The sequence below is a fragment of the Haliotis rubra genome, unplaced genomic scaffold, assembly GCF_003918875.1.
Source record: "Haliotis rubra isolate DU_JTF1 unplaced genomic scaffold, ASM391887v1 Scf457, whole genome shotgun sequence".
Lineage (NCBI taxonomy): Eukaryota > Metazoa > Mollusca > Gastropoda > Lepetellida > Haliotidae > Haliotis > Haliotis rubra.
In genome coordinates, this window is record NW_025767143.1 from 362,018 (window position 1) to 382,730 (window position 20,713).

The 20,713-nt window shown below is 43.8% G+C and overlaps 1 protein-coding gene across 1 annotated transcript in view; it reads left to right on the forward strand.

Annotated features, from left to right (window-relative positions):
- LOC124290102 (tight junction protein ZO-1-like) overlaps positions 1–20,713 on the forward strand; it is a 110,185-nt gene that overhangs the window by 26,910 nt on the left and 62,562 nt on the right. The window contains 3 exon segments of the mRNA XM_046726788.1: positions 10,620–10,833; positions 12,179–12,302; positions 13,808–13,831. Coding sequence (XP_046582744.1) covers positions 10,620–10,833; positions 12,179–12,302; positions 13,808–13,831 — 362 coding nt within the window.

Consider the following 20,713-nt stretch of genomic DNA (forward strand, 5'->3'; position numbering starts at 1 on the left):
TGTGTCAGTGTGGGTTGACTACACATCAGGACACTGGCTGTACAGTACATGTATGTATTATACCTGATGGCAGCCAGAAGGTGACAGAGGACATGCCATCATGCAACACTGATTGCGAACAAATAATGCACCCAGTTGACCTGCACTTGTTGTAACTCGGCAGAACAGGAAGAGTTGAAGTACCGTACTATGTCGTGTGTGTGTTTGGTCTGTGCGTGCGTGCGTGCCGTGTGTGCGTGCGTGTGTGTGTGTGTCCGTGCGTACCCAGTCTATGACACAAGTAGATTGTGGACCTCAATGGCAGGTTCTGTGTGCTTCTATTGAGACGAACACAACACCAGCAATACAATGTCATCAAGAAGGTGTATGACACAAGTAGATTGTGGACCTCTATGAAAGGTTCTGTGAGCTACTATTGAGACGAACACAACACCTGCAATACAATGTCATCAAGAAGGTGTATGACACAAGTATATTGTGGACCTCTATGAAAGGTTCTGTGAGCTACTATTGAGACGAACACAACACCTGCAATACAATGTCATCAAGAAGGTGTATGACACAAGTAGATTGTGGACCTCTATGAGAGGTTCTGTGTGCTACTATTGAGACCAACACCAGCAATACAATGTCATCAAGAAGGTGTATGACACAAGTAGATTGTGGACCTCTATGGCAGGTTCTGTGTGCTACTATTGAGACCAACACCAGCAATACAATGTAATCAAACAGCCATTTGGCATGAGCAGGTTGTGTTCCAATAGAGTCTTTGAGGCTGTCTTGTTGCGCTATTGTTGAGTGTTGAACTGATCTGTATATCATGTGTTCATCATTCAGGCCAATCGTTGTTCTATAGCTGTACGTGCTGCCTGGGAGACAGTGGAGCTTGCTTCAGGGCGCCGGCGGCAGCTATTGTCAGGGTTTCCTGGGACTGCTCAGTCATTGATCATCGGCTCAGCTTGATTATGCGGAACCACTGATGTCTTGTTAAGTCTCTTGAGTCACTGTTGCCGTGAAGAGCTCCTGCCATCAGCCAACTGTGTTACGGGTATACGGAGATCAATACATCACTGTTCTTGGTGTATAAGGCTGGTGTATAAGGCTTAGTGTATAAGGCTGGTGTATAAGGCTGGTGTATAAGGCTGGTGTATACGGCTGGTGTATAAGGCTGGTGTATAGGGCTGGTGTATAAGGCTGGTGTATAAGGCTGGTGTATAAGGCTGGTGTATACGGCTGGTGTATAAGGCTGGTGTATAAGGCTGGTGTATAGGGCTGGTGTATAGGGCTGGTGTATAGGCTGGTGTATAAGGCTGGTGTATAAGGCTGGTGTATGTATAGGCTTAGTGTATAAGGCTTAGTGTATATGGCTGGTGTATAAGGCTGGTGTATAAGGCTGGTGTATAAGGCTGGTGTATACGGCTGGTGTATAAGGCTGGTGTATAGGGCTGGTGTATAGGGCTGGTGTATAGGGCTGGTGTATAGGGCTGGTGTATAGGGCTGGTGTATAAGGCTGGTGTATAAGGCTGGTGTATAAGGCTGGTGTATAAGGCTGGTGTATAAGGCTGGTGTATAGGGGGCTGGTGTAGGCTGGTGTATAAGGCTGGTGTATAGGGCTGGTGTATAGGGCTGGTGTATAGGGCTGGTGTATAGGGCTGGTGTATAAGGCTGGTGTATAAGGCTGGTGTATACGGCTGGTGTATAAGGCTGGTGTATAAGGCTTAGTGTATAAGGCTTAGTGTATAAGGCTGGTGTATGCGTATAAGACTGGTGTATAAGACTATATGTATAAGGCTGGTGTATACGGCTGGTGTATGTATCTGGTGTATAAGGCTGATGTATAAGACTATATGTATAAGGCTGGTGTATTTGGCTGGCTAGTGTATAAGGCTGGTGTATAAGACTATATGTATAAGGCTGGTGTATACAGCTGGTGTATAAGGCTGGTGTATAAGACTATATGTATAAGGCTGGTGTATACGGCTGGTGTATATATCTGGTGTGTAAGGCTGGTGTATATGTGTAAGGCTGGTGTATAAGGCTAGTGTATACGGATGGTGAAAATGCCTGGTGTATACAGCTGGTGTATAAGGCTAGTGTATACACTGCTGGTGTATATGGCTGGTGTATAAGACTGGTGTATATGGCTGGTATATGAGGCTGGTGTATATAGGCTGGTGTCAGGGGTAGAAATAGCCCATTGCCTGACGTCCGAGTCCAGTGTTCTTTTCTGTCAGGCAAGCAAATTTGTATATCACACTGTACCGGTGTCCAGTTGACTTTCCAATGTTAATTATGTTGTTTATTTAGAAAATCAGCAAGAAAACAGTCCGTCTAGTGGAAACATTATCAGGGCAAGTGACTTTACATGTGCCACTGTATCGGAGTACACTAGCAATTTTAAAGTTATTTCCACCCCTGTGGTGTGTAAGGCTGGTGTATAAGGCTGGAGTATCCAATGAGTGTAAGCCAGGATGCTTTCGTACAAAACCTCAACACTTTGACTGGCATCAGTCTATGTTAAGATATTATATATGTTGACTACCTTAGCGCTAAGATTGCTAAGGAAATGACTGATATCACTTCAAACACCCCAATGTCATAATTATCTTTTCAAGACTAGGAGCTTTGATAGTTTTTTTACAAGGCAGCAGCAGACAAATCTGTCACATGACACAGGATATTCTGCTCAGGAAGAAGGTTGATTATCTCATGCCCTGTGTTGTTTCATCTACCTCCATGACTGAGGATATTCTGCCTACAGCAGGGAGAAGGTTGATTATCTCATGCCTCTGTGTTGTTTCATTTACCTCCATGGCAGAGGATATTCTGCCTACAGCAGGGAGAAGGTTGATTATCTCATGCCTCTGTGTTGTTTCATCTACCTCCATGGCAGAGGATATTCTGCCTACAGCAGGGAGAAGGTTGATTATCTCATGCCCCTGTGTAGTTTCATCTACCTCCATGGCAGAGGATGTTCTGCCTACAGCAGGGAGAAGGTTGATTATCTCATGCCCTGTGTTGTTTCATCTACCTCCATGACTGAGGATATTCTGCCTACAGCAGGGAGAAGGTTGATTAGCTCATGCCCCTGTGTAGTTTCATTTACCTCCATGGCAGAGGATGTTCTGCCTACAGCAGGGAGAAGGTTGATTATCTCATGCCTCTGTGTTGTTTCATTTACCTCCATGACTGAGGATATTCTGCCTACAGCAGGGAGAAGGTTGATTATCTCATGCCTCTGTGTAGTTTCATCTACCTCCATGACTGAGGATATTCTGCCTACAGCAGGGAGAAGGTTGATGATGTCACAATGAGAAACATTATGCCAGATTCTTACATTCAGCTTTATCCCAGTGCTGAGTACAGAATGGTTCTATAAAACAAGCAGTAGCAGGTCATGCCCAATTGTCACAGTGATAGTAGTAGGCAGGCCAGGTTAACAACAAATCTCTCTACCTTCTGGAGACACAAACACCATAGAGAACCTAGCCTCAGGGTGGAGGTAAACTGTAGGGAGGGAGGCACCACCATCAGTCAGTCTGTAAACTGTGAGTGTACATGGTGTACAGACTACAGGTATTTAATGACTGTGAACCAGCTGGACGGTGTGTGCCCGATGTCCGCTATTGTCGTGATGAGCAAGACGGTGAGAACACCCTGAAGCTGGTAAACCCTGTTTGTACAGATAAACTGTTAGATGGTTCGGTCTACACCAGTCGACAAGGGTGAGTGGTAAACACTGAATGTCGACACGGGTGAGTGGTCACCTGACTGAGTCATGTCGTCTGTAATTGAGAAGCCTGACACGGTTCCCACCTGACAGTGGACAGAGCTGAGACGTTGTGTCAGTCACCTAATGTTAGTCCACTGTGTAGGTGTGTGAACCTGCTGGAGAGTCTATACAACAGTCCAGGCTAACAACACAAAGCCATATTGTGTGTGGATTCATACATGTTACCTGTGCTTGTGTGTGAGGGCGGTATGTCGCGTGGGACCTTGGTCTGTGGGTGTAAGGGCGGTATGTCGCGTGGGACCTTGTTGTGGGTGTGGGACCTTGCTCTGTGGGTATTTCGCGGTATGGGACCTTGTTCTGTGGGTGTAATGGGCGTGGGACCTTGTTCTGTATGACGTGGTGGGACCTTGTTGTGAGGGTGGCGGTATGTCGCATGGGACCTTGTTCTGTGGGTGTGAGGGTGTTATGTTGTGGGACCTTGTTCTGTGGGTGTGAGTTCTGTGGTGTGAGGGTTGTGTAGTCATGTTCTGTGGGTGTGAGGGCGGTATGTTGTGATGGGACCTTGTTCTGTGGATGTGGGGGCAGTATGTTGTGTAGGAAGGGGTGGGGTGTGATGGTGGTATGTTGCGTGGGACCTTGTTCTGTGGGTGAGGGCGGTATGTTGTGTGGGACCTTTGTTCTGTTGGTGTGAGTGGTATGTTGTGTGGGACCTTGTTCTGTGGGTGTGAGGGCGGTATGTTGTGTAGGACCTTGTTCTGTGGGTGTGAGGGTGGTATGTTGTGTAGTCTTGTTCTGTGGGTGTGAGGGCGGTATGTTGCGTAGGACCTTGTTCTGTGGGTGTGAGGGCGGTATGTTGCGTAGGACCTTGTTCTGTGGGTGTGAGGGCGGTATGTTGAGGGCGTAGGACCTTGTTCTGTGGGTGTGATGTTGTTGCGTGAGGACCTTGGTGGTATGTATGATTGCGACCTTGTAGGACCTTGTTCTGTGGGTGTGAGGTATGTATGTTGTGTAGGACCTTGTTCTGTGGGTGTGAGGGCGGTATGTTCGCGTAGGACCTTGTTCTGTGGGTGTGAGGCGGTATGTTATGTTATGTAGGACCTTGTTCTGTTGGGTGTGAGGTATGTTGTGTATGTTGTGGTCTTGTTCTTGTGTGAGGACCTTGTTGAGGGCTGTATGTTCGCGAGGACCTGGGTGTGAGTATGTATGTTGGGCGTGAGGACCTTGTTCTGTGGGTGTGAGGGCGGTATGTTGCGTAGGACCTTGTTCTGTGGGTGTGAGGGCGGTATGTTGTGTAGGACCTTGTTCTGTGGGTGTGAGGGCGGTATGTTGTGTAGGACCTTGTTCTGTGGGTGTGAGGGCGGTATGTTGCGTAGGACCTTGTTCTGTGGGTGTGAGGTGGTATGTTGTGTAGGACCTTGTTCTGTGGGTGTGAGGGCGGTATGTTGTGTAGGACCTTGTTCTGTGGGTGTGAGGGGCGGTATGTTGCGTGGGAGGACCTTGTTCTGTGGTGGGTGTGAGGGCTGTATGTTGTGTAGGACCTTGTTCTGTGGGTGTGAGGAGGGCTGTATGTTGCGTGGGACCTGTGGGTGTGAGGGCTGTATTGTTTCTGTGGGTGTGAGAGGCTGGTATGTTGGGCGTGTAGGACCTTGTTCTGTGGGTGTGAGGGCTGCATGTTGCGTAGGACCTTGTTCTGTTGGTGTGAGGGCTGTATGTTGCGTAGGACCTTGTTCTGTTGGTGTGTGAGGGCGGTATGTTGGCTGAGAGGACCTTGTTCTGTTGGTGTGTAACAAATGTGAGGACGGTGTGTTGTGTAGGACCTTGTTCTGTGGGTGTGGAGGCTGTATGTTGTGTAGGACCTTGTTCTGTGGGTGTGAGGGGACTGTATGTTCTGTAGGACCTTGTTCTGTGGGTGTCTACTTGAGTATGTTGCTCAGGACCTTGTTCTGTGGGGTTGAGGTCGGTGTGTAGATGAGGGACCTTGTTCTGTGGGTGTGAGGGCGGTATGTTGTGTAAGACCTTGTTCTGTGGGTGTGAGGGCGGTATGTTGAGTAGGACCTTGTTCTGTGGGGTTGAGGTCTCCCATGTATCAGTACATTGAGATGACTGCCAGCTCAGGATGAGTTGAGTAACAAAGCACACTCTACTTGAGATGACTGCCAGCTCGGGATGAGTTGAGTAACAAAGCACACTCTACTTGAGATGACTGCCAGCTCAGGATGAGTTGAGTAACAAAGCACACTCTATGCTCCCACAACTCCTGCAGTTTGTGAGTAAAGATAAATCCTCTTTTTCACACAAACTCTCCCTCCCCCAAAAAACAACACACACCCATACCCCTACCCCCCAAAAAAATAAATAATAAAACCCCAAAGAAATAGAACCCCCCACAAACAACATAGCAACAAAACTGCTCATTTAGATCAGTGATTCCTGCGGATTGTGCAGCATTGCGCCAGAGACTGTCAAAGAAATATGTAGACTATTTCAGCTGTAATTCTGTTCAGTAAAGATTTCCTTATATCTGAGGGATATGTGACAGACGTGTGACGTGTGTGACTGTCAGATCAGACTTCCTTCTATGACATTCTGTGCCTCCTGTTTATTTCACCTGTCTCACTCAGAGGAGTCACCATCATCGTTATGTCAACAGTGATCTATGGCATCAGTGATGTATGACGACATGTACCAATATTACAGTCATGTCAGTGACTGTCGTTGGTACAGCTTTTGATTCAAGTACCATGGGCACAACCATTAAGGGACCCTACAACATATATATTTCTAAATTCTGATGTGAACATATTGGCATATTTTGCTCACTTCTGACTTCTGAGTTTCTGTCTTATATCCTAGGAATACAAGTGATATATCAGTGTCTTATGTCCTAGGATTACAAGTGATATATCAGTGTCTTATGTCCTAGGAATACAAGTGATATATCAGTCTTATGTCCTAGGAATACAAGTGATATATCAGTGTCTTATATCCTAGGAATACAAGTGATATATCAGTGTCTTATGTCCTAGGATTACAAGTGATATATCAGTGTCTTATGTCCTAGGAATACAAGTGATATATCAGTCTTATGTCCTAGGATTACAAGTGATATATCAGTGTCTTATGTCCTAGGAATACAAGTGATATATCAGTGTCTTATGTCCTAGGAATACAAGTGATATATCAGTGTCTTATGTCCTAGGAATACAAGTGATATATCAGTGTCTTGTCCTAGGAATACAAGTGATATATCAGTCTTATGTCCTAGGAATACAAGTGATATATCAGTGTCTTATGTGTTTCTGTGTTTCTGGACATTCAGACCTACTCAGCTGAAACCATACAAAATGATGTTTCTGGGCGCTTTAGACCTACTCTGCTGAAACCATACAAAATGTGTTTCTGGACGTTCAGACCTACTCTGCTGAAACCATACAAAATGTGTTTCTGGACGTTCAGACCTACTCTGCTGAAACCATACAAAATGTGTTTCTGGGCGCTCAGACCTACTCTGCTGAAACCATACAAAATGTGTTCTGGATGTTCAGACCTACTCTGCTGAAACCATACAAAATGTGTTTCTGGACGTTCAGACCTACTCTGCTGAAACCATACAAAATGTGTTTCTGGATGTTCAGACATACTCAGCTGAAACCATACAAAATGTGTTTCTGGACGTTCAGACCTACTCTGCTGAAACCATACAAAATGTGTTTCTGGACGTTCAGACCTACTCTGCTGAAACCATACAAAATGTGTTTCTGGACGTTCAGACCTACTCTGCTGAAACCATACAAAATGTGTTTCTGGACGTTCAGACCTACTCTGCTGAAACCATACAAAATGTGTTTCTGGATGTTCAGACCTACTCTGCTGAAACCATACAAAATGTGTTTCTGGACGTTCAGACCTACTCTGCTGAAGCCATACAAAATGTGTTTCTGGACGTTCAGACATACTCTGCTGAAACCATACAAAATGTGTTTCTGGACGTTCAGACATACTCAGCTGAAACCATACAAAATGTGTTTCTGGATGTTCAGACCTACTCTGCTGAAGCCATACAAAATGTGTTTCTGGACGTTCAGACATACTCTGCTGAAACCATACAAAATGTGTTTCTGGACGTTCAGACCTACTCAGCTGAAACCATACAAAATGTGTTTCTGGACGTTCAGACATACTCTGCTGAAACCATACACAATGTGTTTCTGGACGTTCAGACATACTCTGCTGAAACCATACACAATGTGTTTCTGGACGTTCAGACCTACTCTGCTGAAACCCCAGTAACACACGCACAAACTCCCCAGACAACAGCACCACAGCAATTATATTTCCAATCTACTGTTTTTTATAGATAATGTGTGAGTGTAATGTCCAACAGAATATACTTAAGATCTTAATTATTCTGTTTACTTGTAGATCAGCCTGAATGTTGGTCATGGGCTGTTTAATAGGGCAGATGTTTACTACAGTGAATATCATAACAATAGTCATATATCTTTGGTGTGCCTATAACATTCCTATTAGATGCCAGGGGTGTCTTTGAAAAACTCTATAATACCATATTACCAGTGATGTTAACGTAATATACATTTTCATGTACAAAGTTTGTTTGTTCACCTTCGATGATATGACGCAGTTTTGAGTGGACACAATACATGAAATAGCAGTTATGCAATGCACATGGAAAATACAATTTTACTTGGCCTTTATTCTGTATTATCTGTCTTATAATGCTTGAGGTGGGGGTGGGGGTGGGTTGGTAGACTTGTGGTTGAAGTGTTCGCTTGTCATGCCAAAGACCCGGGTTCAATTCATCACCATATGGGTACAATGTGTGAAGCCCATTTCTGGTGTCCCAGGCATGATATTTCTGGAATATTGCTAAAACCGGCGTAAAACTAAACTCACTCCCTCATAACGCGTGGTGTAGGGGGGAAATATCATTCATGAACCCCAAGATCCCTGTTGTGGCAAGGGATGCATGTATCAGTGATTTTATATGAGTCTCATGTTTTGTGCACATGCAACGCACATGCTCTGCATGTGCTACCTGTATCATGCATGTGCGCTGCCCGCATGTCCAGTCTTGTGAGGAACACATACATCATACTGACAACCATCGTTCTTCACAGCGATCCTTCGTAACCAAGTTGGTCAAACTGACAGTCTCACAGTGATTGAGACAACCATCATTCTTCACAGCGATCCTTCAGTAACCAAGTTGGTCAAACTGACAAATCACGTAACCAAGTTGGTCAAACATCATCCTTCAGAACTGACAACCATCATTCTTCACAGCGATTCTTCAGAACCAGTTGGTCAAACTGACAACCATCATTTCAAACTTCACAATCCGTAACCAAGTTGGTCAAACTGACAGCATCATTCTTCACAGCGATAACCAAGTTGGTCAAACAGAACCAAGTTGGTCAAACTGACAACCATCATTCTTCACAGCGATCCTTCGTAACCAAGTTGGTCAAACTGACAACCATCATTCTTCACAGCGATCCTTCGTAACCAAGTTGGTCAAACTGACAACCATCATTCTTCACAGCGATCCTTCGTAACCAAGTTGGTCAAACTGACAACCATCATTCTTCACAGCGATCCTTCGGTCAATAACCAAGTTGGTCAAACTGACAACCATCATTCTTCACAGCGATCCTTCGTAACCAAGTTGGTCAAACTGACAGCCATCATTCTTCACAGCGATCCTTCTTAACCTAGCTGGTCAAACTGACAACCATCATTCTTCACAGCGATCCTTCGTAACCAAGTTGGTCAAACTGCCAAGTTGGTAAGCGAAGGGTTCCAGGTTCGAAACCTTTCATTGGTACAATATGTTGGAAGTTTTCAATAATGTAATATTTTACGATCGTATTCAGTAATAGCAAGACAAAGTTATATCAATCTTCAAAACTTGTACAAGTAAAATAATTCTAAGTTAAGGGGTATTCCTCAGTAGATCTGCAGGCATTCTGAGGAAAATCCCAGATCCCAGTGCATTCTGTAGAAACTCTGCAGGATTTCTTGGAGAATGACCATGAAACTGCCTGTAGAGGTTTACTCTGTGAAAGGAGAACCTGAGAGATAATGGAGTGATGTCACTGGAAATTTATGAATGATTGTTATACCTGTGATATATGAATGTTATACCTGTGATATATGAATGTTATACCTGTGATATATGATTGTTATACCCTTGATATATGAGTGTTATACACATCATGTATGAATGTTTACCTGTGATATTACTACTTGTAGCATTGTGATGAGGGGTATACAGGGTTTTATCATCCATATGTGTTAAAATACGTCATGACATATTTTCGATACGTTGCACATGTGTAATGAACCTTAGATTCCAAAATTGTAAAATGTAATAAAGAAATTAACACACTCGCATAGATGTCATATTGTATCACTCGTGTGGTAATTACAATATGACATCTAAGCTCGTGTATTAATCTCTATTAATGCGTCCCGTGTTAGGTTTTATCAACCTCGCTGAAGGCAATGGTACAACAAATTTATCTTACTTAATGTTTAAATCTCTCATTATATAAATATAACATAAAGACAAACTGAAATTCAGTCATATATCTTACTAACATTGTACCGACTAGTGGATCCAAACCATGGATGCATGCTTTTTACATGGGGCGGGGTATAAATGATTTAGTCTCCCTTGCAAAGATTTATACCCTGCTTGGGCTGTTCACGGCCGTGCACTGGGCATACTTGGTAACTTGTTCAGGGTCTAGTGGACCAATCAGAGATCACGATTCTTGCGTGAGGTACAATACATGACTATTATACCTGTGTAATATGAGTACCATGATATATGAGTGTTGTACTATACAGTCTGTTGTGTCAGCAGATCCTGGTGATGAGAGCAACCCGACCCAGGCCCTACAGCTGAGTTTTGAGCTGGCTCTGAAGGAGCGGGACGCAGTGTTGCGGGAGAAATCTCAGGCGCTGGAGGAGCGGGATACCGCCGTGCGGCAGTTACAACACATCAAGTCGGAGCGAGACCACGCTCTTGCCAGCCTCGAAAACCTGACGGGGAAACCAGCCAAACTCAGCAACACGTAATGACTCTTTCCTTGCTCTTGACACTTCAGTTTCAGTCACATTAGTTACAAAATCATCCATTACAGATATGCTGTGTTAAGTCAGAACAACATTATGTTTGTATTCTAATGTTCAGGCTCTCTCAAATCGGTTCTCTAGTAACAATATGAAAACTTTCACATCACTGTTGGTATCTACCCTTAAACACTGTTGGTATCTACCCTTAAACACTGTTGGTATCTACCCTTAAACACTGTTGGTATCTACCCTTAAACACTGTTGGTATCTACCCTTAAACACTGTTGGTATCTACCCTTAAACACTGTTGTGTCAAGGTAGCAGGGTTGTCCAAGGTTTGACTCAACTGCAGGCATTACAAACACATGCGTTACACGTGCGTTACAGACACTTGTGTTAGACACTTGTGTTTCAGACACTTGTTACAAAGAAGTGCATTACATACACGTGCGTTAGACACTTGTATTACAAACACTTGTGTTAGAGATGCTTGTTACAAACACGTGCATAACAAACGTGCGTTACAGATACTTGCATTACAGACACTTGTGTTACAGACACCTGTATTACAAACACATGCATTACAGACACTTGCGTTACAAACTCATCCGTTACAGACACTTGCATTACAGACACGTGCGTTACAGACATGTGCGTTACAGACATGTGCGTTACAGACACGTGCGTTACAGACACGTGCGTTACAGACACGTGCGTTACAGACACGTGCGTTACAGACACTTGCCTTACAGACGTGCATTACAGACACGTGCGTTACATAAATATCCGTTACAGACACGTGTGTTACATACATATCCGTTACAGACACTTGTGTTACATACATATCCGTTACAGACACGTATGTTACATACATATCCGTTACAGACACGTGTGTTACATATCCGTTACAGACACGTGTGTTACATACACGAGCGTTACAGACACTTGTGTGACAAACACTTAGATTACACGCACATCAGTTGCAGACACATGTTACAGACACGTGTGTTACAAGCACCGACACATCAGTTACAAACACACCAGTTCCAGACACAACCATTCCAGACGGGTTTGTACACCTGAACACAGTGTCATCCATCTGACCCAGCCGCTGTGTCACTTGGTTACCAGTGTCAAGTTCTAAATATTTGTACACAAGTTTGTTATCTCAAAACCAATACAGACTTATTGATGAGAGCAACTAACATTATCACAGTTTATTAGAAAGGATGCCTGCTGGTTAAACAGTTCCCTTATTTGTTGCCATCAGTATAGATGTTTGCTCTGCAACACCTGCTGCCGTTTCATGTTGCTGCCTCTTGACTGGTGTTGATCTGTTGCTAGGAGACAGCTGGAGGGAAGTAGCCCAATACTGGGCAGTCCCAGCCTCAGCAAGAGGACAGCGTCACCGGGACGGCGCGGAACACGAGACAAACTCAACATGGACAGCGATGTCGAAGTGGAAGAGGTGAGTTATTTCCCTTTAATGCATCTATCACAGGAGTTGGGTTGTCAATATGAACCTTCTCCTGGAGAATGGTGCTTCTTTGTGTTGCTTCCACAAACTGCCTGTGCTACTGTGGGGCTACAGGTGTCTGGCTTGATACCTTGTGTGAAGACAGGTACATATTTGACCAGTATGTAGTATAGAGTCAGTCACATTCTTGGTGTATCATATAAACCTGGGTGTATGCGTAGTTTATTCTATAGAACCAAGCATATAGTGTTGATCCAGGTGTATTCCTGTCTATTGTATAGATCCAGGAAGGCACCTGGATATTGTGTGGACCCAAATATATGCCCAGTGTATTTCATTAAGGCATGTGTATACAAGGTGTATAACATAGAGCCAGGTGAATGCCTGTTGTGAAGAGGCAGGTTATAACTGGTGTATTCTGTAGAGCCATGTTTGTCTGGTGTATTGTGTAGGGCCAGGTATATGCCCACTGTATTCTGTAGAGCAAGGGTGTATTGTGTAGAGCCAGTGGGTATGTGTAGAGGCCAGGTATATGCCCACTGTATTGTGTAGAGCCAGGTATCAGTGCCAGGTATCAGCCCAGTGTAGTATTGTGTAGAGTGTAGCTAGAGCCAGGTATAAGCCCCAGTGTAGTGTATTGTGTAGAGAGCCAGGTAGAGCCAGGTATCAGCCCAGTGTAGTTAGAGCCAGGTATAAGCCCAGTGTAGTATTGTGTAGAGCCCAGCCCAGTATTGTAGAGTAGAGCCAGGTATAAGCCCAGTGTAGTATGTGTGTGTAGAAGCAAGGTATAAGCCCAGTGTAGTATTGTCTAGAGCCAGGTATAAGCCCAGTGTATTGTGTAGAGTGTGTAGAGCCCAGTGTATAAGCCCAGTGTAGTATTGTGTAGAGCCAGGTATAAGCCCACTGTATTGTGTAGAGCCAGGTATAAGCCCAGTGTGTAGTGTAGTATTGTCAGTGTAGAGCCAGGTATAAGCCCAGTGTAGTATTGTGTAGAGCCAGGTATATGCCCAGTATAAGCCCAGTGTAGGTATTGTAGTATTGTGTAGAGCCAGGTATAAGCCCAGTGTAGTATATTGTGTCTAGACCCAGGAGCCAGGTATAAGAGCCAGTGTAGTATTGTGTAGAGCCAGGTAGGTATAGAGCAAGGTATAAGCCCAGTGTAGTATTGTGTATAAGCCCACTGTATTGTGTAGAGCAAGGTAGAGCCAGGTATAAGCAGTGTAGTAGTGTATTGTGTATCGTGTAGAGCCAGGTATATAAGCAGTGTAGTATTGTCTAGAGCAAGGTATAAGCCCAGTGTAGTATTGTGTGTAGTATGCGTGTAGAGCCAGAGCCAGGTAGGTATATAAGCCCATTGTGTAGTATGTGTAGTATTGTGTAGAGCCAGGTATAAGCCCAGGTAGAGCCAGGTATAAGCCTACTGTATAGTGTAGAGCCAGGTATAAGCCCAGTGTAGTATCATATACTAATGGTTGTGTTGTGTTTGGGCTGGACAGAGGCGGAGACATGTCAAGAGACGGGTAAGTGGCTGTGTTCTAACTGTGGGCTGCTGGGATGAGGCGTGTCAGGGAGCCTCCGTGTGTGCTGGTCACACGGGACCTACAGTTATTGTCACACGGGACCTACAGTTACTGTCACACGGGACCTACAGTTACTGTCACACGGGACCCACAGTTACTGTCACACGGGACCTACAGTTACTGTCACACGGGACCTACAGTTACTGTCACGCGGGACCTATAGTTAGAGTCTCACAGGTTTCGGCATGTGCTCAGAATACATTACATGAAGTGGCTGTAAAATCCCACATAACCCGTGTGCCTGACAGGTCACTGTGTGACATTCTCTTGTGTGAACAGCTGTGTGTCACTCATGCCAGGCTCCCTGACAGCCAATAGACTAGAGTTGTCTCCCCTGGGTGGAGAGTTTGTCCCCACTAGGTGGTGCTGTGTTTGTCTTGTTTTCTGTGATTGACAACTGTTTGGTGGGTTCACCAAGAATAACCATCACTTACTTTCTTGTGTGGTGTGGTTTTAATTTTCTTTTTCTGACATTTTTACAACTTTGCATGACTTTATGCTTTTGACAACAGGGAGTAAGTCTTGAGATGAGTGTGAGGCATGGTTGTCTTTGCCGTATCAATATCGGTTAGTCCGGTGTGTGATTAGTTGTCTGTGTCCCGTGGACATGTTGTCTGTTCATATCATAATTGTTTATGTGTGTGTAGTGTTGTCCCTATATGTGAGCAGAGTCGGAAGGACTTTTCTCTCATCATATAGCTATTCTCAGAATATTATGCTCAGATTTTTGTTCCCCCTTCTGCAACGCAGAACGGGGGACTATGTAGTCAGCAGCGTCTGTACCAACATACATATATACCTGTTCTTGTACATGATATCTCATGCACTGTTGTACCCAATGTCTTCAAATTTGGTGACAGCCTACATGGGGGATTTCACAGACACCAGTCGACTTTGGTGACCTTGACTTATTTTCAAGGTCACCACGACACTTTGACCACTTTTCAAACTCTTGTTAACACGATATCTCATGCATTGTTGTACCCAATATCTTCAAATTTGGTGACAGCCTACTTTAGGGGATTTCGCAGACACCAGTCGATCTACTTGACCTTGATTTTATTTTCAAGGTCACCACGACATTTTCACTACTTTTTAAACTTATGTAAATGTGATATCTTATAAAATGTTGCACCCAATTTAAGCCTCTGAGCTGTAGAATATATTTACAAGTTTGATGTCAGGAATTAACATAATGGGTATCGGAGTAGGGTAATTGGGGGGTGGTACCTGGGTAGAAATTGTCAATTGTTGAGCATGGGGTGTTGTACTCCCAGCTAATTGTTGGGCATGGGGTGTTGTACTCCCAGCTAATTGTTGGGCATGGGGTGTTGTACTCCCAGCTAATTGTTGGGCATGGGGTGTTGTACTCCCAGCTAATTGTTGGGCATGGGGTGTTGTACTCCCAGCTAATTGTTGGGCATGGGGTGTTGTACTCCCAGCCAATTGTTGGGCATGGAGTGATGTACTCCCAGACAATTGTCAGTCCAGTGTACATACACCCATATACATATACCTGTGTACATACACCGATATACATATACCTGTGTACATACACCCATATACATATACCTGTGTACATACACCCATCTACATATACCTGTGTACATACACCCATCTACATATACCTGTGTACATACACCCACATACATATACCTGTGTACACACAACCATATACATATATCTGTGTACATACACCCATATACATATACCTGTGTACACACACCCATATACATATACCTGTGTACACACAACCTTATACATAAACCTGTGTACACACACCCATATACATATACCTGTGTACATACACCCATATACATATACCTGTGTACATACACCCATCTACATATACCTGTGTACATACATCCATATACATATACCTGTGTACATACACCCATATACATATACCTGTGTACATACACCCATATACATATACCTGTGTACACACACCCATATACATATACCTGTGTACACACAACCATATACATATACCTGTGTACACACACCCATATACATATACCTGTGTACATACACCCATATACATATACCTGTGTACATACACCCATCTACATATACCTGTGTGCATACACCCATATACATATACCAGTGTGTACACACACCCATATACATATACCTGTGTACACACAACCTTATACATATACCTGTGTACACACAACCATATACATATACCTGTGTACATACACCCATATACATATACCTGTGTACATACATTCATCTACATATACCTGTGTACATACACCCACATACATATACCTGTGTACATACACCCATATACATATACCTGTGTACATACACCCATCTACATATACCTGTGTACACACACCCATATACATATACCTGTGTACATACACCCATATACATATACCTGTGTACACACAACCATATACATATATATGTGTACATACACCCATATACATATACCTGTGTACACACACCCATATACATATACCTGTGTACACACAACCATCTACATATACCTGTGTACATACACCCATATACATATACCTGTGTAAACACACCCATATACATATACCTGTGTACACACACCCATATACATATACCTGTGTACACACAACCATCTACATATACCTGTGTACACACACCCATATACATATACCTGTGTACATACACCCATATACATATACCTGTGTACACACAACCATATACATATATCTGTGTACATACACCCATATACATATACCTGTGTACACACACCCATATACATATACCTGTGTACACACAACCATCTACATATACCTGTGTACATACACCCATATACATATACCTGTGTACATACACCCATGTACATATACCTGTGTAAACACACCCATATACATATACCTGTGTACACACCCATATACATATACCTGTGTACACACACCCATATACATATACCTGTGTATACACAACCATCTACATATACCTGTGTACACACACCCATATACATATACTTGAACCTACACAAAGTACAAGATATATTCTACATTCTCTGTACTGGACAATTATAGTACTGAACGACACTGCCTTCCTCTGAGACTAGACATGTTATTGCTTATTTCAAAATGATAACCAACTTGTTGCAAGTGTCATTTATGTGAAAACACAACCACTTCCCTGACATGTCAGTGAAAGACCATATCTTTAGAATGAAGCGATGTTGTTCTTCAACTAGGCTATTGTGACTTAGCCCAACTGTCATTCATTGTGTTTCATTATTCATGCAACTTGTATAGTAATTTGAAAATAATATTTAATGTCTCTATACATTGTGAACATTTTTTTATGCATTTATCTTTCATTTTTACAATGTGTTTACTCTCAGATATAGCTATTTGTATCCGGTCCCGTCGTGTAGATATAGATATTTGTATCCGGTCCCGTGAGATTGTCGTGTAGAATATTAAATGTTTGATTCTGGAGTTCCTGACTCTCGGTCGTCAGCAGTGCTCCTCCACCCTAACTCCATATCTGTCCTTCCCCCCTTCCCTGATTTCCGCTGCCTCCACCCTCCAGCTATCCTCCCGACAGACCACCCAGAGTACAGGTCAGAGGTTAATGGTGTTTAACCTGTCCTCGTTAGGGAGGTAATTAATTAATGTCCGTGGACCATGGAGACAATGGACAACCAGAATATCCCCAACACTTGGCTGTAAACATGCCGGTGGTTAATTGTAAGTCATCCTGCTATGATACTTTACCATGCTTCACACTGACCATGAGGAGAACTTGCTCCCAAATGCTTCCATGCCGTGTAGAGCAGATTGGTGTTAACATGTTAGCTATGGCCATACATTTCCATCTTCATCATCATCATCATCATCAGCATCATCATCATCATCATCATCATCATCATCATCATCATCATCATCATCAGGATGGTTTAATTGATGACCCTTTGAATAATATTTTTTATTGCAGTTTTGGCCAACTAACAAAAAACATATACAAATTACAATGGCAATTATTATTGTATAGTCTCCAGAATGCTCAGCATGTGTAGGTTATTGTTTGTCTGTGATATGAACCATCACTGAGAACAAGCACCTGCTATCCAGCATTGTGTGACCTGGAGGCTATCATCCCATAATGACCTGCACTGCACAGGTCATCACAAACAATGTACCACCAGGTTTTAATGGCCAACCCCTGACCTCAAGGCGTGTGTAAAGGGAGATAACTGCGTATGTATCCAGCTAATTCTGCTAATGGCCAAGTTAGTGTCAATGGTTATGAGCGCCCTGTATCTACGTGGTTGTTGTGATATGATAATGTCTGTGTACTGAAGCACTGGGCTGGGAGTCAGGTGAGATGACGACTGACTGGGATGTGTAATTGCCTCTTCTATCATGGTGATTAAGAATAAACAATGTTATTAACCAGTACGCTTTTTGGACACTGGAATAATCATAAAAATACACACTGTACAGGGTTTCACATTGTGGCCTTGACACATTTTTAAACCATCACTTCATATGACTTTTCAGGACAAAAATAAGGAGGAACATTTACAGAAAGGTTGATGAAATCTTGAAAATTGTTCTAATTTGGCGGAAGGTTGCAGGTTCGATCCCCGATCGCGTCGATAAAATATGGTACTTGTTGGTCCCTGCCTGGCGCTCGGCATTAATGGGTACAACAAGGACTGGTACCCATTATACTCGGAGTCAGTATAATGTGTCTGAGTGGGGTATTCATGCTTCACTGCGGCATGGTATCTCAGTGGGCTAGCACTATAAAACCAGCTTCAGTCTGGGCTAGTACAAGCAGCCGCAAATACACATACACACGCATGCACGTCGTCATATGAGTGAAATATTCTCAAGTACGACATTAAACCCAATTTCACCTCACCTCACCTCCTATTGTATTGTCATTGGTGTTGTGCTGTTGATGGAAGCAGTGTTGAGCAGTCATTGTATGGTACGGGCAGTAAGTATTTCTATGACATCAAACTGATTATTGTCTGACCAAGTTACCAAGGTGTTTCTGAAAGTACAGCGTGATGAAGCTGGTGATCTGTGTGGATGTGGCTGCTGGAATGTTGTATGTAGATATATCATGTCATGTCATATTCATACACTTAGATCTAACTAGATGACGGGGCATCACCACTGACTGAATTTACCTGTGGTCAGTCTGATCAGATCAGTGTATCCAGTCTCTTGTAGATATATCATGTCATGTCATATTCATACACTTAGATCTAACTAGATGACCGGGCATCACCACTGACTGAATTTACCTGCAGTTGGTCAATCTGATCAGATCAGTCTGTCACATTGGATCAGTCTCTTCTGGGACACTGCCTAATATCAGATCAGTCCGTCACACTGGATCAGTCTCTACTGGGACACTGCCTGCTTGTATCAGATCAGTCCGTCACACTGGATCAGTCTCTACTGGGACACTGCCTGCTAATATCAGATCAGTCCGTCACACTGGATCAGTCTCTACTGGGACACTGCTTGTTGCTTAGTCTCTACTCAGATCATCAGTCCGTCACACTGGATCAGTCTCTACTGGGACACTGCCTGCTAATATCAGATCAGTCCGTCACACTGGATCAGTCTCTACTGGGACACTGCCTGCTTGTATCAGATCAGTCCGTCACATTGGATCAGTCTCTGCTGGGACACTGCCTGCTTGCACTGGGAACCTCACCTCTTGTGACATAGAATCACAAATGAAGGAATCAGAAAACATGTCATGGCGTCCCACCTGTAATCAGTGCATGTACCTGAGTAGTGTACAGGTACCGCTCCCCCTATTTCCCCTGCAGCGGGTCAGTCCACTACTTGGGGAGGTGTTTGTGAGGATGTTTAATTAACTAATCACATCACAAACAATGGCCTGGCCGGCCACGCCATGGGCGGTGTTACAGCCAGCAGGTTGATAGTGTGGCGGCAGAGTCCAGTCTCCGTGGCTAGGTGTGGAGCATCCCACTTGATGTGGAGGAAACAGGACTTTTAACCAATCGGATTAACATTTTAGGGGAGTTGTTGATGGACCTCGTGTTTGTTTAGTGGTTTGTTTTCTGAACTGTCACACTGGAGTCGATTGAGTGGTGACAGATGGATAGGTTTTTTCTAATTTTTTGTGTGAAAAACTCTCGTTGTGAGTGAAGCTGTTTATACTGCCTGGGTTATAACATTCGTATCAACCAGTGTCACAGAGGCTGGTGCTTGTTGTATCTCATCTAAACGTTGTATTGCACCAGGAACTGTGTGAACTGGACACAATATTGTGTCACAAGAAGAACTGCATGAACTGGACACAATATTGTGTCACATCAAGGACTTTACAGGAGCATACTGACCGACAGGACAGTTAATGCAGGAGGTTGTATATTGTGTGCTGAACTGACAGGGCTGATGGAAAGAGGAAGAAGATGTAAATGGATCATCTGAGTCTGCAGAAGAGATAATTGAGTATTCACTGGCCGAGTACATCATTAGTACATCAATCATACATCAGTTGCCCCGCTACATCATCAGTACTTGAGTACTTGACCCATATCTCTGTTCCCTTGTGTTTCTATGGGAGTGTGGTCTCTAACATGAGAAGGAAAGATCGTGGAGACAGCCGCTGAGTATACAACTCAGGTGAGACAAAGGCTGCTTGTCAAACACCACAAGGAACTGGTGATACTGTTGTCAGCCAGTGTGTAGCCTGCTGAACCCCCAACTTTCCCTTGGATGCCCCCCTGCCTCGACCCCCTTCCTCCCTCACCCTGCCACACAATGCATTGTTTGTGTGAGGCCAGGCCATCTATGAGGCTGTGTGTTGACTGATCCTCATACC